General features: G+C 42.2%; 1 protein-coding gene across 9 annotated transcripts in view; it reads right to left on the bottom strand.

Moving 5' to 3' along the window:
* Nucleotides 1–14,644, bottom strand: part of ATXN7L1 (ataxin 7 like 1) — a 180,944-nt gene that overhangs the window by 39,495 nt on the left and 126,805 nt on the right. For all 9 annotated transcript variants that reach the window (XM_073573597.1, XM_073573598.1, XM_073573595.1 and 6 more), the window contains one exon: nucleotides 5,259–5,515. In XM_073573597.1, the coding sequence (XP_073429698.1) occupies nucleotides 5,259–5,515 (257 nt within the window). The remainder of the gene's footprint in view (nucleotides 1–5,258; nucleotides 5,516–14,644) is intronic.

Here is a 14,644-nt window from a genome sequence, read left to right as displayed (position 1 = left end):
CATAAAGCATTTATGGATATGTCCCCAAATCCATTTTTTCATGGCAGTTGTTATCACTTCTGATGGTGTAAATGTAACTATATGACCACATTTCAGGTGCATTATATCTTCATTACTGTGGTTCTATTTGACAACTACAAAAATTATTTATTACTAGAGGCTCCATACTCTATTTGAAGGCAGGTAACACCTGTGAGTATTTTTACTTTGTGTGTCTTCGTGTTTTTTGTGGTTCTTTTTGTTTTTTTGAGTTCAATCACAAGGGTGTTGTTTGTTCATTTGATTTTAATGAGACCTTGATTAAAAGTTAAATTTTATCCATCGCTATTCATAATCATTCTATTGGATATACAATCCCGCTATTATCATTTCTGCACCGAATTCCATAGACAAGATTTGCTTTCAGTGTACATGAAATTGTTTTTTGCAACCCAATTCAAATGCACCAAAAAAAAATGCGGAAAGAAATCAATGAGAACACAGAAATGTTAATTATACTGTTTTGGGGGGTCTTCACAGAAAAGCCCATGGTTTTGCTCCATACAGACTGGCCCCATTAAATTGCACGATTATGTGTATGAATTCATAGCACATAAAACAAAATACACTCATAAGAAATCGGAGTGGCAGCAAAACAGAAAAAAGTGATGAGAAATTACATCTTGAAGTGTAGACTTTGTTTCAGCTACCAGAATTGATCAGACAGTTCTTAAGTACCCAACACTGTCTTTAACCATTTCGCGCCACAGCTTGTTTTTGCCTTCGTGACTGGGCCAATTTTTTACAATTCTGATCACTGTCACTTTATGAGGTTATAAATCTGCAAGGTGCACAAAACCACATTCAAGAAGATTATTAACCCTTTAGGTGCTTCACAAGAATTAATGGAATGTGGAAGGAAAAATGAACATTTAACTTTTTCCCACAAAAATGTTACTTTAGCGCCATATTTTCCATTTTCACAAGGGTAACAGAAGAAAATGCACCACGAAATTTGTTGTGCGAATTTTCCTGAGTACGCCGCTACCACATATGTGGAGGAAAACTATTGTTTGGGCGCACGGCAGGGCTTGGAAGGGGAGGATCGCCATTGGACTTTTGGAATACAAAATTGGCATGAATTAATAGCCGATGCCATGTCGTGTTTGGAGAGCCCCTGAGGTGACTAAAAAGTAGAAACCCCCCACAAGTGACCCTATTTTGGAAACTAGACCCTCAAGAACTTTATCTAGATGTGTGGGGAGCACTTTGAACCCTCTGGAACTTCACAGAATTTTATAACGATGAGACATGAAAATTAAAAACACATTTTCCCAACAAAAATGTTGTTTCAGACCCATTTTTTTAAATTTCCACAATGGTAACAGGAGAAAAGTGATGCTTAACTTTGTTGTGCAATTTTCCCAAAGTACACAGGTACCCCGTATTTGTTGAAATATGACTGCTTGGGCGCATGGTAGGGCTGGAACGAGAATGAGCACCATTTTGGTAGCGGATACCATGTCACATTTGAAGTGCCCCTGACATGCCAAAACAGCACAAACCCCCACAGGTCATCTTATTTTGTAAACTACATGTCTCGAGGAATTCATCCAGGGGAGCAGTGAGTATGTTTAACCCTCAGGCGATTCACAAACTTGTATAAAATTGGGCTGAGTAAATTAAATATTACCATTTTTTCCACTAAAAGGTCGCTTTGACCCCAAGTTTGCAATATTCAATAGGGGAAACAGGAAAAAACGAACAGTACAATTTGTTATGCAATTTCTCCTGAGTACATCAATACACCATAAGTGGTCAAAAACTACTTTTGAGGCACAGTGCAAAGTTCAAAAGGGAAGGAGCACCATATTACAGTGAAGATTTAGCTGAACTGGTTTGAGGGGGCTATGTCCCTTTGGAAGAGTCCCTGAGGTGCCAGAACAGCAGGAACCTCCATAATTGATCCCTTTTTACAAACTACACCTCTCGATGAGTTCATCTAGGGGTGCAGTGATCATATTGACACCACAAGTGCGTCACAGAATTTTTTGGGCAGTGAGGAAAAAATAATTACATTTTTACCACAAAAAATAGTTTTAGCCTCAGATTTTATATTTTCACATTGGGAAATGGGTAAAAATGATGCCAAAATGTGTCACACAATTTCTGCTGTACAGTACTGCTTAGCCACACAGTGAGACTCGGAAGGGAAGGAGCGCTATTTGACTCTTCGGAACAAATTATTATAGAATAGTTTACGGACACCATATAAAGAGAACCTAAATGCCAGAAAAGCAGAATCCTCCCTTAAGTGACCCCAGTTTGGAAATTACACCGCTTTGGGAATTTATTTACAGGTGTAATGATGATTTTGACTCCATAATGTTTTCCAGAAACAAGCAGCAGTGGATGTACCAGTACGTTGTAGTGACCAGTACATTTCAGTCACCAGTAAGTTATGCCCAGCCCGTGCTTCTGGAGATAAGCACCTGTAAATTAGGCGGGCTCTCATCACTACAGAAATGCCTAACATGTGGACACTATGTGTGGTTTAAACACTGGGGCTCAGAAGAGAGGGGGTGCAGAATTTCTTTTAGGGGGGTGAGGAGCCATAACGCTTTTCCAGAGCCTTTGTACTAGCAGTAACGTGGAAGCCCCCTATATTTCTGTTAACAGATGACAGACCTGAGTGAGCACTTGCTTTTTTTGTGGATTGAATTTAAGCTTTTATTTTACATAACGTTAGGGATCACATTTATCCGGCGCTCTAAGCTGAGCACTTACTTTGGGGTTTCCATCTAAATCTCTGAGTAATGTGATTCAGATGAAACCCCCAAGGGGTCCATTCACTATAATGAGGCAGCATTACGCTGGACTACGTCTGGCCTCTGTTCACTGGTGTCCTTCTTTTCAAAGGTGCACAAAATTGGCGGACTGCGCTTTTATGTATGACTAAAAAGACTAACACCGCCAGATCACAATTCCTATGGCGTCCACAGTGCCTGCATCTGCTTCATTATATGAAATCTTCCGCCAGAGGTTCCGTCTGAATCACGTTTCAGAGATTAACACGGAAACTCCGGCGTAAGCACTCAGCGTAGAGTGCAGGATAAATGTGCGCCGAGTCCTGCTGCGATCTTTGGGAGGCAGAATGAAAAAAATCAACAGCAGGTTAAGATTTGATTTTATTTATTACGCCGTTCCTCGTGCAGTATAAGTGATTAAGTGACTTTATTCTTGGGTCGGTGCAATTACAGCGATACCAGATTTATACAGGGTTTTTATGTTTAGCTGCTGTCACGCACTAAAAGACGCTGTTCATTGCAAAAACAATTGTTTGCATCACCATATTTTGAGAGCTATAATTTTTCCATATTTCGGCCGACAGTCATATACGGGCTTGTTTTTTGCTGGTCGAGCTGATGCTTTTATTGGTACCATTTTCAGGCACGACATTTTTTGATTGCTTTCTATTCTGATTTTTGGGAGACGGAATGATCAAACACCAGGAATTGCTTTTAGGTTATGTGCACAGGGTGCGGATTCTGCTGCATATACGCAGCAGATTTGGCCCTGCATATATGCAGCAGAACTGCATGTGATGTACAGTAGCATTAAAGCCTATGTGAAACCAAATTCAGTGTGCACATGCTGCGTTTTTTTCCGTGCATATTTGGTGCAGAATGAAAAAAGCAGCATGTCACTTCTGTGCGGTTTTGCTGCAGTTTTCCACCTGCTCCATTCTAGAAATCCGCAGGTGGAAAACCGCACAAAACATGCATTAAAACTGCACAAAAAATGCACTAAATCTGCAAGAAAAATGCAGGTCATTTGACCTGCGGATTTAGTGAATTCTGCGCGGAAGATTCCTAAGCAGAATACGCACCGTGTGCACATACCCTTAGGTTTGTTTTTTGTTCATTGCCGTTCCGCGTGTGGTAACAAATTGATAGGGCAGTTTTATTCTTTGGGTCAGTACGATTAAAGTGATACAACATTTATAAGGTATTTCATGTTTTGCCGCTTTTTCACAATACAAACTTTTATAGAAAAAAATAATTGTTTTTGCATCACTTTATTCTGAGAGCTATAACTTTTTTATTTTTCAGCTGTTGGAGCTGTATGGCAGCTTGTTTTTTGTGGGACAAGATGACGTTTTCTTCGCTACCATTTCTATTTTGATTTGACTTTTTAATTGCGTTTTATTCTACTTTTTCTTTGGCGACATGATGAAAAACCAAAGGCTTTTGCTCCTTTTTTTTTTTTTTTTACTGAGTGCAATGAAGGAGTTAAAAAGTGCGACAGTTTTATAGGTTGGCTCGTTCTGGACACGGCGATTCCAAATATGTGTAATTTTTTTTGTTTTTACAAAAATATGTGTATTTATTGGTTTAATATTTTTCTTCTTTTTTATTTAGCGATTTTTTTAAATAGTTCTAAAACTTTTTTTTTTAAACTTTTTTACTTAGTCCCTGTATGGGACTTCAATTTCTATTTGGCTGATCACTGGCCTCATACAGTGCAACACACATGTATTGTATTGTATGAGCGCTGTCAGTGTTTCACAGGCAGATCGCTTGTTAGACTCAGCTGCAGGCTGAGTCTAAAAGCCACTGCAGCAGGCAGACCAGTAAGCCATCACATGACCTCCAGATGCCAGGATAACGTGACGTGATCAGATATCATCAAAGGGGGCGTCAGAGAGGTGACCATAGCAGTGCTGTGATGCATCTAGAAGATAGCAAAGGTTTAACATCATTAGGACCTGATCTAATCAGGTCCCGATAATGTCACCTGTCAGAGCTACCACTCTGCACAGGAATCACAGTGCTTGCAGGACCCTGGGGGTCCTGAGCGCTGCGAGACCACACCGATTGTTCATACACGCAGGCAATGCACAGAGCCAGCTAGCGCCAACGTTTACGTACCGTGAGCATTGTCCTTCCCTTAATTTACAAATCACAAGACAATGTTGTTAGGGTCTCAATTTGTGGTACATTCAATTACTATTATTATTTATTATTATTATTATGGAAAACCTACTTTGACATATTATGATCCTTATGGCACCAGTCAAAATAGAAGAGAGTCCTGTAAATGACTACTTCCAACAACATTGACTAGGTTATCTTACCTATCCTCATGTTAAAGCTTTTCTATCCACATCACATCAGAGTATATAAAGTCTTGTCTTTACTGCTCCAGTTAGAAGGTACATCATACATAAATCACAAATATTAGAGGAAGAATATCTGATATATCTGGGCTTCACTCACCACAAATTCTTTTGTAAGGCTTGTTACTGTTTTTGGTGCCATTTTGATGCTTTTTGTCTACAGATGATATTCCTTTGCCATTGAGGATCTTTTCTGGTGACGGGGGTACAGGCTTCGGTACCACAGACTGTTTTGATAGGGAGGATGCTGAAGATGCTGCTGAAGAGGAGTTTGTAGCTGAATTCATTTTAACATTGGCACCATCTGCTTTCACAAGATTTGGGATTTTCTCGAGGCTCACTACAGGAACAGGACCACTGGAAAACAAAATCACTTACATAACACACAGGTCTGATCTGATTTGCATCCAATAGTTCCACTATCTAGAAACATCTAAGCAATTTTATATTAGGAAAATGAAACACTTATTGGAACAAAAGAGAGTGGGGTTGTCTTCTACACACCGGCAGCATTAGAATACGTTTCCAAGTCGAGTCATCCGGATATTAAACTTGTGGCGTAGTAGGAAGTTTAGAACTGAAAGAGACAGTTGAGGCTGCTAACAGTCAACTACACATACTCCAGGTGCTCCCACAAGACGCAAAACCACAGAGTGAGCTGGCAAACACAAGACACAGACACTGAGGAGCAAACAAGAGAATTCCCACTAAATGGATATGCAGAAGATGCATCTAATATATAAAGCTCAATGTGGGTGTGTATATGTCCGGGATTGGCATCCGCACCGTCGCAGCTACAGCCACAAAATTTGGCACAGTCACACGTTTGGACCCTGAGAGTGTCCTAGGCTATGTTGTGAGTCGAAATTTTAACCCAGCGCGTTCCAATTCACCAAACAATTTTGCCCCTATCTACATAATGGGGAAAAAGTGTGTATCAAGCCCCGCCGCTGATTATGATGTCATAATGGTTGACTATGGGATGGAGGATGTGTGATGGGTATATGGGCACTGGATTATGGGATGGAGGATATGTATGATGGGTATATGGGCACAGGACTATGGGATGGAGGATGTGTGATGGGTATATGGGCACTGGACTATGGGATGGAGGATATGTATGACGGGTATATGGGCACGGGACTATGGGATGGCGGATATGTATGATGGGTATATGGGCACTGGACTATGGGATGGAGGATATGTATGATGGGTATATGGGCACAGGACTATGGGATGGAGGATGTGTGATGGGTATATGGGCACTGGACTATGGGATGGAGGATATGTATGACGGGTATATGGGCACGGGACTATGGGATGGAGGATATGTATGATGGGTATATGGGCACTGGACTATGGGATGGAGGATATGTATGACGGGTATATGGGCACGGGACTATGGGATGGAGGATGTGTGATGGGTATACGGGCACTGGACTATGGGATGAAGGATCTGTATGACGGGTATATGGGCACGGGACTATGGGATGGCGGATATGTATGATGGGTATATGGGCACGGGACTATGGGATGGAGGATATGTATGATGGGTATATGGGCACGGGACTATGGGATGGAGGATAATTATAATTTGTTATAACTACTAACCACAGTTAGTTACTATGCCCGGGCAGCGCCGGGCTCTTCAGCTAGTATCTTACACACTTTCTCTATACGTATACCAGAAAATTAGAATCTATCAAAATTCACTAGGTGAATCGTGCCTTTTGTATACTATGATCATTTTCGATGAGAGTATATTCTTACAGGAATTCTCAAAGATTTTCTTCACAAAGTGGAAATTACATCCATATCTCCTAAATATGTAGCACAAAAACTTCAGAATCTGCACATCTGACTGTTGCCAAGATGTAAATTGAGAACTTGAAAATCTCCACACAGTTTTAACAGCAACTTAACCTGAAGAGAGCATGCTGTAGGGGTGAAAACACAGATTTCAGGGATGCCTTTCTTATCAAGCTCCATGGTTTTGTTTACTTACAATGATTGTTTTAGCACCAAGAGCTTATCATTCAACACAGCAGGCCCTCCTGGTCTGACCGCCCAATCCTGTGATAAGCAGCTCACCATCTATAGACATTGTACACAGAGAGACTGGTGTGGATGGGATTATGCCCCCGTTACACTCTGCGATATCGCTAGCAATATCGCTGTAAAGTCACCGATTTTGTGACGTTGCAGCCATATTGCTAGCGATATCGCTGCATGTGATACTTACCTCCGACCCGCTCCCCCGCTGGTTATCGCTGATCGCGCGAGAAGCTGCTGGACCATTCCTCGTCGGCCACTTCCTGCTGGGCTTCCTGTGGAGAGACGAGCGACGCGTGGAGCCGGGCGGGAGGACGCAGGATCGCCGCGTCTGACAGGTAAGTAGTGATCCCCGTCCCCAGCGATGTCGCTAGTGAGATCTGCCTGTGTGGCAGCTCACTAGCGACCACCTAGCGATGCACCAGCGATCCTGACCGCGTCATATCGCTGGTCGGGATCGCTGGTGCATCGCTAGGTGTAACGGTACCCTTAGTTTTCTCAGCTCTGCTTCACGCCATATCTAAAAACTGATTGTGTCAGCTACACCCAAGAAGTAACACATTGTTGGATTCAGGGTCTCTTTTCCTATATCATGCTACTCTCAGGTGAGGTAGCAACACATCTGCTGATGGATTCCCTTTAAGGGAACCTATAGGTTGATGTGTTATAGGACTTTGCAATCAAAAGTATGGTATATAGCTGTAGAAAAGTTAGTTAATAGGCTCTTCTCTCATTGAGTGTAAGGTCAGGTCTCATTCTCACTTTAGTATTTGATCAGTATTCTTCATCCGGGAAAGATAAGAATTCAAGAAAGATGATAACATGTTTCCATTAACCTGTTTTTTTGTTTTTTTTTAAATGTAGGCTCTAATTTTGTTTTTGTTAAAACTAAAATGATTGGAAAATACTGATCAGACAAAGAATAAAAAATGAGGATTAAGTATTAATGAGTGAAGGTTTGGCTGCAGATTGTTGTAATAACACTATAGGCTTCAGACTGTGAATTTAGATCATAGCTTCACTGTATTCATAGGACAGGGGAAGGATTATCTACACTATAGCCGGGTAGCTAAAGTTGGCAGGCCCAATATGTAAAGTAGAGTGTGATCTGTGCAGCCACATTGCAGATTACCCTGTTACATGTATTGCAATGTGATCAGGTACAGTAGGAAGGGCCAAACCCATTATTAACAAATTTGGCTTTCATGTTACCAGACAATTCCAAAACAAACACACAGCAAAGATCATAATGCAGGTGACCCGGAGGACGATATATCAGAGAGCTATTCAGTGTAAGCAAAATAATTCACTGGGAAAACTAACTTTCTACACACATTTAAGTGCAATTTAGCAGTTTGTATGATGAAAAAAAGAAAAACAAATAAATGAATGCAAGATCCTCATATCTGCAGATATTACAATATTTTAATTTAAAAAAAAGTTAGAAAAGAAATGCATTTAATCCACTGAATATTTATTTAAAGGGATTGTCCGATGCAAATTGATAAGTCTGCAGTCACTCTGTGTGATGCGAGTATGCTAAGGTTTCTGACCTGGGACCAGAGGGTAGGTATGTGTTATACATACTCTCGGCCATGGCCCGTCTAGTGGGTGAGGTCTCGCACCATACACTAAGGGTGTGTGCTCACGCTGCAGATTGCTCTGCGGAATTTTCCGCGCGGATTTGAAAAAAATCCGCAGGTAAATCCACAGGTCAAAAGACCTGCGGTTTATCTGCAGTTTTTGTGCGGTTTTCCCCTGCGGTTTTCCACCTGTCATGGAGCAGGTGGTAAAACGCTGCGGAATCCGCACAAAGATTTGACATGCTGCGGTTTTGAAACCGCAGCAAATCCGTGCGGAAAAATCCACAACGTGTGCACTGCGGATTTCATTTTCCATATGCTAAAAGGGTACTGTACAACGCAGCAGAAACTGCTGTGGACCCACAGGGCCAAAACCGCTGCGGATCCGCAGCAGATTCCGCAGCGTGTGCACACACCCTTATATTTAGCAAGTCCAAACCCTGTTTAGTGACGCGGCCATGGATGACTAGCGGGCGCAGCCTCGCTCCATACATATTTATGAAAGTGAGGCCATGACCATTGGGCGGGAGTATGTATAACGCATACATACCCTCCGGTCCAAGTTCAGAAACCACTAATCAAGAGTCCAAAAGAGGAAATTGCATCGGCGCTTACTCTTACTATATTCACAGCGCATGTCTAGCGCTGTCTATACAGCAATCAGAAAGGAAAAGACAGCAACAAACCACCTCTGCCTTCTCTATGGGGAGTTTGGCTGTATCTGACAGCCAGCTCCACGATTAAACAGTTGAACTATCACGTGCAGCTGTTCTACTCAGCAGTGACAATTTAGAAGGTCAATGCATAGTAGAATGTGGACCACTCAGACATTCATAGTCTTGTGTGCAGTCAGGAAGTAGTTAAGGCAATCTTTATAAAAGTGAACAAGAATATGGCACAGAAGTGAATCAGCCAAGAGTAAGATGTCCTCAGATTATAGTCTATGTGCAAAGTGGGCAGTACTAAAGGAAGTCACAAGGAGACTAGAAGCATACCTATTAGGAGTGAAAATTAACTCAGCAATGGTGTCTGAGGTAGCCAAAGTCCAAAATGCCATACAATCAGCATTATGAATGTCACATAGTGAATGTTGAGCCCTGTTACTGATTTCATATTCCCTAAAAGGGAACCCGTCAGCAGTTTTGGCAGCTGTAAGATGCGGCACCACCTTTCAGGGCTTATCTACAGCATTCTATAATGCTGTATATAAGCCCCTAACCCGACCTGGAAGAACTGAAAAATATGTTTTATTATACTCACTTGGAGGGCAGTCCGGTCCAATGAGTGTTGCTGGTCTTGGTCTGGCGCCTCCCATCTTCTTATGATTGCCGCCCTCCTGCTTGCCTCTTGTGTATGACGTGTCCCTGCATCATCCACACAGGCTCCCTGGCATCACGCTCCTGTGCAGGCATACTTTGCTCTGCCCTGTTGGTGCTGGGGCTCTTTGACCTTTTCCAGAAAAGGTCAAAGAGCCCCAGCACCTGTACACTGCAGTACTTTGCTCTGCCCTCAACAGGACAGGACAGAGCAAAGTAAGATGCCTCTATCCTGTGCCAGTTGTTGCACTGGTTGCTCATCCACTACAGAGTCCAATACAAACTTATCGCTCTCAGCTACAAAGTGCTCCATATGGTTCAGCACCACCCTAGATCTCGTGCCTCATCTCAGTCTACCATCCGCGCCATTCATTCTGCTAATGACCGAAGACTAACATCCTCAATAATCCGAACCCCCCACACTCTCTCCAATACTTTTCATGTGCTGTGCCAATTCCTTGGAATGCACTACACAGGACACTTCGATTAATCCTCAATAACCACAGTTTTAAGCATGGCTTAAAACACATTTCTACAGACTGGCCTATCGCCTCCCTCACCTCACTTATCTAGCTATCCTTGCTTCGCCCAAAAAACATTTTCTTCAAAATCAGGACTCTCGTAGCATCTGTTCACACACCCTTCATGCACTTAAATAGCCCTCTGCGTCTTAAGTTGTACACATACTGGCTGATTAACGGTAAATGCAACGTTATGTGAAAACTTTATTATATTGATAGCTGGACCATACAGTACAAGCACATTTTACCTTTTGAGTCTCCCCTATTTCTTCATAGACTGTAAGCTTGTGAGCGGGGCCCTCACTCCTCTTGGTATCTGAGTTATGTGTTATTCTGTAATGTTTTATTGTCTGTACAAGTCCCCTCTAAAATGTAAACTGCTGCGGAATATGTTGGCGCTATAGAAATAAAAATCATGATTGCTATAATTATTATTTTGCATAGGGGCAAGGAGAAGTTCCCAGTTTTGCAAGAAATCCAAGACAACTCTGAAGGCATCACAAACTGCAATTGCTAATATGGAAAGACAGACTACTACTTGACTATTTTATCCACTGGAGTTTTAAGGAAGATTTAGCAATGCAAAGCCGCAGTAATAATTAAAAAAACAACAATGTCAAGTTTTATGCTCTGAAGAGACTAAAATGGAGAAAGCTTACAAAAAAAAAAGCCAAAACACTGCACACCACACCATACGCACCATAAGGCATGGCAGTGTACTTTATCATGCTTTGGGGATGCTTTTCTACAGCAGGCCCTGGAAGGTAAAAGGTAAAATAAATGCAGCAAAATACAAGTAAATCCTGGAGGAAAACTGGCTGCAGTACACACCAGTAATGCAAGTGAGATTTTCCAGTCAGATAAGACAACAACCCCAATTAAAGCTAAACCTTCACAAAAAGTGTTTGAAACAACATCATTGTCCTAAAGTACCGTAATCAAGTCATAAGTCAGAATTCATGGCTGGAACTGAAAATTATCAAAAGACTGACCGATACTTCCAAACAGAATACTGGTCTGAACAGATGCATAGTACTTTGCTTGTGATGATCAGTCTTTTGATATTTGTATTCATAGGCCCTCTGACTGAGCACACCACCCATCAACCCGGGGCGGTTTTAAAGGGAATCTGTCACCTATTTTTTCAACTATAAGCTGCAGCCACCGCCATCAGGGGCTTATCTACAGCATTCTGTAATGCTGTAGATAAGCCCCGGATGTAACCTGAAAGAGAAGAAAAACGAGTTATATTATACTCACCCAGGGTCAGTCCGGGTCCGTTCCGGGTCCGAAGGGTGTCGCGGTCCGGTCCGGCACCTCCTATCTTCTAGCGATGACGTCCTCTTCTTTGCTTCCCGTCGCAGCTCCGGCGTAGGCGCACTGCTCTGCCCTGTTGAGGGCAGAGCAGAGTACTGCAGTGCGCAGGCACTGGGAAAGGTCAGAGAGGTCCGGCATCTCTAGAAGATGGGAGGCGCCAGACCAGACCGCGACACTCATCGGACGCAAACCGAACCCGGACCGCCCCTGAGTGAGTATAATATAACTCAATTATTTTCTCTTTCAGGTTACATTGGGGGCTTATCTACAGCATTTGTATGCCCAGCAGTTGTTGGCTGCTGGGCATACATGAATTGGCCAATTTATGAGCTAAGTAACTTTGGTTTTTCCCATTTTCTAGAGCAGTAATACAACTCAAATTTCATACATTTCATGTTTACATGGTATAGCGCTACAGAGTGCATCTTCATTGGACTTGAAAGTTGTTCTTCAGTGGTCTCCATGCTTCATAAAGGTTTAATAGTAATGCAAGTAAGAAAGGTGAAAATTGCAAGGTCTATATTTGCAAACCTGAAAAAACACCTTTTCACAGACTCAAGATTGTAGTAGATAAAAGGGACACTATTTATAGTTTGTCACTTTGACATTCAAGTCTTTGTTTTACATTCACCAACATTGGAAATAATAAATTTCATTAAAAAAAAAACCAAAAGAGAAAAAACTGGGGAAAGCTCCAACCATAAAGAAACTAGACTCAGATTACATTCAGGCTAAGTGCACACGTACCGGAACTCTCGCGGAAATTACTGCGAGAATTCCGGAATTCCAGGCCGCGGGAAAATCGCATTTTAAATTCCCGCGATTTTCCCGCGGAAAAACTAGCATTTTGCAAGCGTATTTAGCTTGCAAAATGCTAGCGTTCTCCAAGCGATCTGTAGCATCGCTTGGAGAACTGATTGACAGGTTGGTCACACTCGTCAAACAGTGTTTGACAAGTGTGACCAACTTTTTACTACTGAGGCCGCCTATGCAGCATCAGTAGTAAAAGATAGAATGTAAAAAAAAAAATAAAAAATGGTGTTATTCTTACCCTCCGACGTCCCGCGCATCCGTTCCCAGTAATCCTTTGCGAAAATGCCCGCGATGACGTCAGTTCTCGCAGGATCACGACGTCTCGCGGTAATTCGCGATGACGTCGTACGAATGACCGGGAGACTTCGCGATCCCGCGAGAACGGACGTCATCGCGGGCATTTTCACAGGACTACTGGGAACGAGAGCGTGAAGAGAAACAGGAAGACTGCGCGGGACGTCGGAGGGTGAGAATAACAATATTTTTTATTTTTAAATTCTATTTTTTACAGGGATATGGTACCCAAAGCCCGGAGGACAGTCTTCTCTCCTCCGGACCGTGGGTACCAACCGCAAATGTTATGCTTACTTTCCGCATGGTGTGCACAGCCACATGCAGGAAGTAAGCGGAACAATGCATTCCTATGGGTGCGGGATCGCCGCGATTCCGCAAATTAATGAGCATGCTGCGGTTTTTACCGCAAAGCGATTCCGCCGCGGTAAAAACCGCAGCATTAGCACAGCATTGCGGAATCCCATAGGAATGCATGGGATGCTTATTTTTTGCATTTTCGCGGCAAAATCGCGCGGTTAAAACCGCCGCGGAAACGCGAAAAAAACGCCACGTGTGAACTCAGCTTCACAGTTCACCATTAGTTGCTTTCTTATATACTGTAGGTCCAAATATTCATGCAAAACAACAGAAGGTTGATCTTTATCAAATAACCCTTCTAAAATATTTTTTACATTATGTTTAAGTTGGAATTAACCATCGAGCCAAAAATGCTCCCAGCCCTGTTCATGATAAGCAATGAAACAATGAAAATTCATCATCATCACTTTGTTACTGAAGAGTGAAATAATGTTCATACTAGACTGACTTCTTCACAACCCTCAGATCTAACCTATGTTTTGGAGACTCTACATGTTTCCTCAACATATAGTAAATGACCATTTTATTAGAGACAGAGTTCCCTGTATAGAAATTAAGACACTTGTCTCCAGTTGCAGAATAAAATCAAGGGAGAAGGTTTTCCACAGATTACTTTCAGTGAGAACCCACATTAACAATGGGAAAATCAAGCAATGTGAGGACTTTGAACGAGACATGGTCATTACTGTTGGACTAACCATTGCAACCTTGTGAGGTGTTCACATGCGGATTATTTTTTTGCACTGGTGTACCACATGGCCAATCCCTGATTGTAGGCTGGCTGTTTCATTTGGTATTATTGCACCTGTGCAGTTGCCATTTTACTTGGGTCTGCTGCACCCTGGTTAGTGCAGATGTATTTAGGCCTGTCTGGTTTTCTCTTGATTTTTTTTTTTTCTGGAGGATTTTTTCCTCTTTCTGAGGTTTTAATCATTAGAACAAGCAAGCAGTGTGCAGCCAACCAAGGTGCTTCCATATATAATAATGGTGCACCAACAAACATATCTCAACACACAATTTGCTGTTCTTCAGCACAGCAGATAACCAGTTTGAGTAATATTAGTGCACAAAAGGAACAAAATGCCAAGATGTCAGTGGGCAAAAAAAGCACCAAAAGTTGGATCACTCAGCAGTGAAAAGCATTGCCAGTTCAGATAAACCCAGATTTCAGTTGCACCTGCTGCTCGGTTGTGTTGCATTTTTAGAGAAAGCAGCATTAATCAATAAACTCTT

Source organism: Dendrobates tinctorius, unplaced genomic scaffold (assembly GCF_039654945.1).
Source record: "Dendrobates tinctorius isolate UK_male_01 unplaced genomic scaffold, ASM3965494v1 ptg000035l, whole genome shotgun sequence".
In the NCBI taxonomy this organism is placed as follows: Eukaryota; Metazoa; Chordata; class Amphibia; order Anura; family Dendrobatidae; genus Dendrobates; species Dendrobates tinctorius.
The sequence above is the reverse complement of the archived record's forward strand: the minus strand, read 5'-3'. Positions and strand labels throughout refer to the sequence as shown.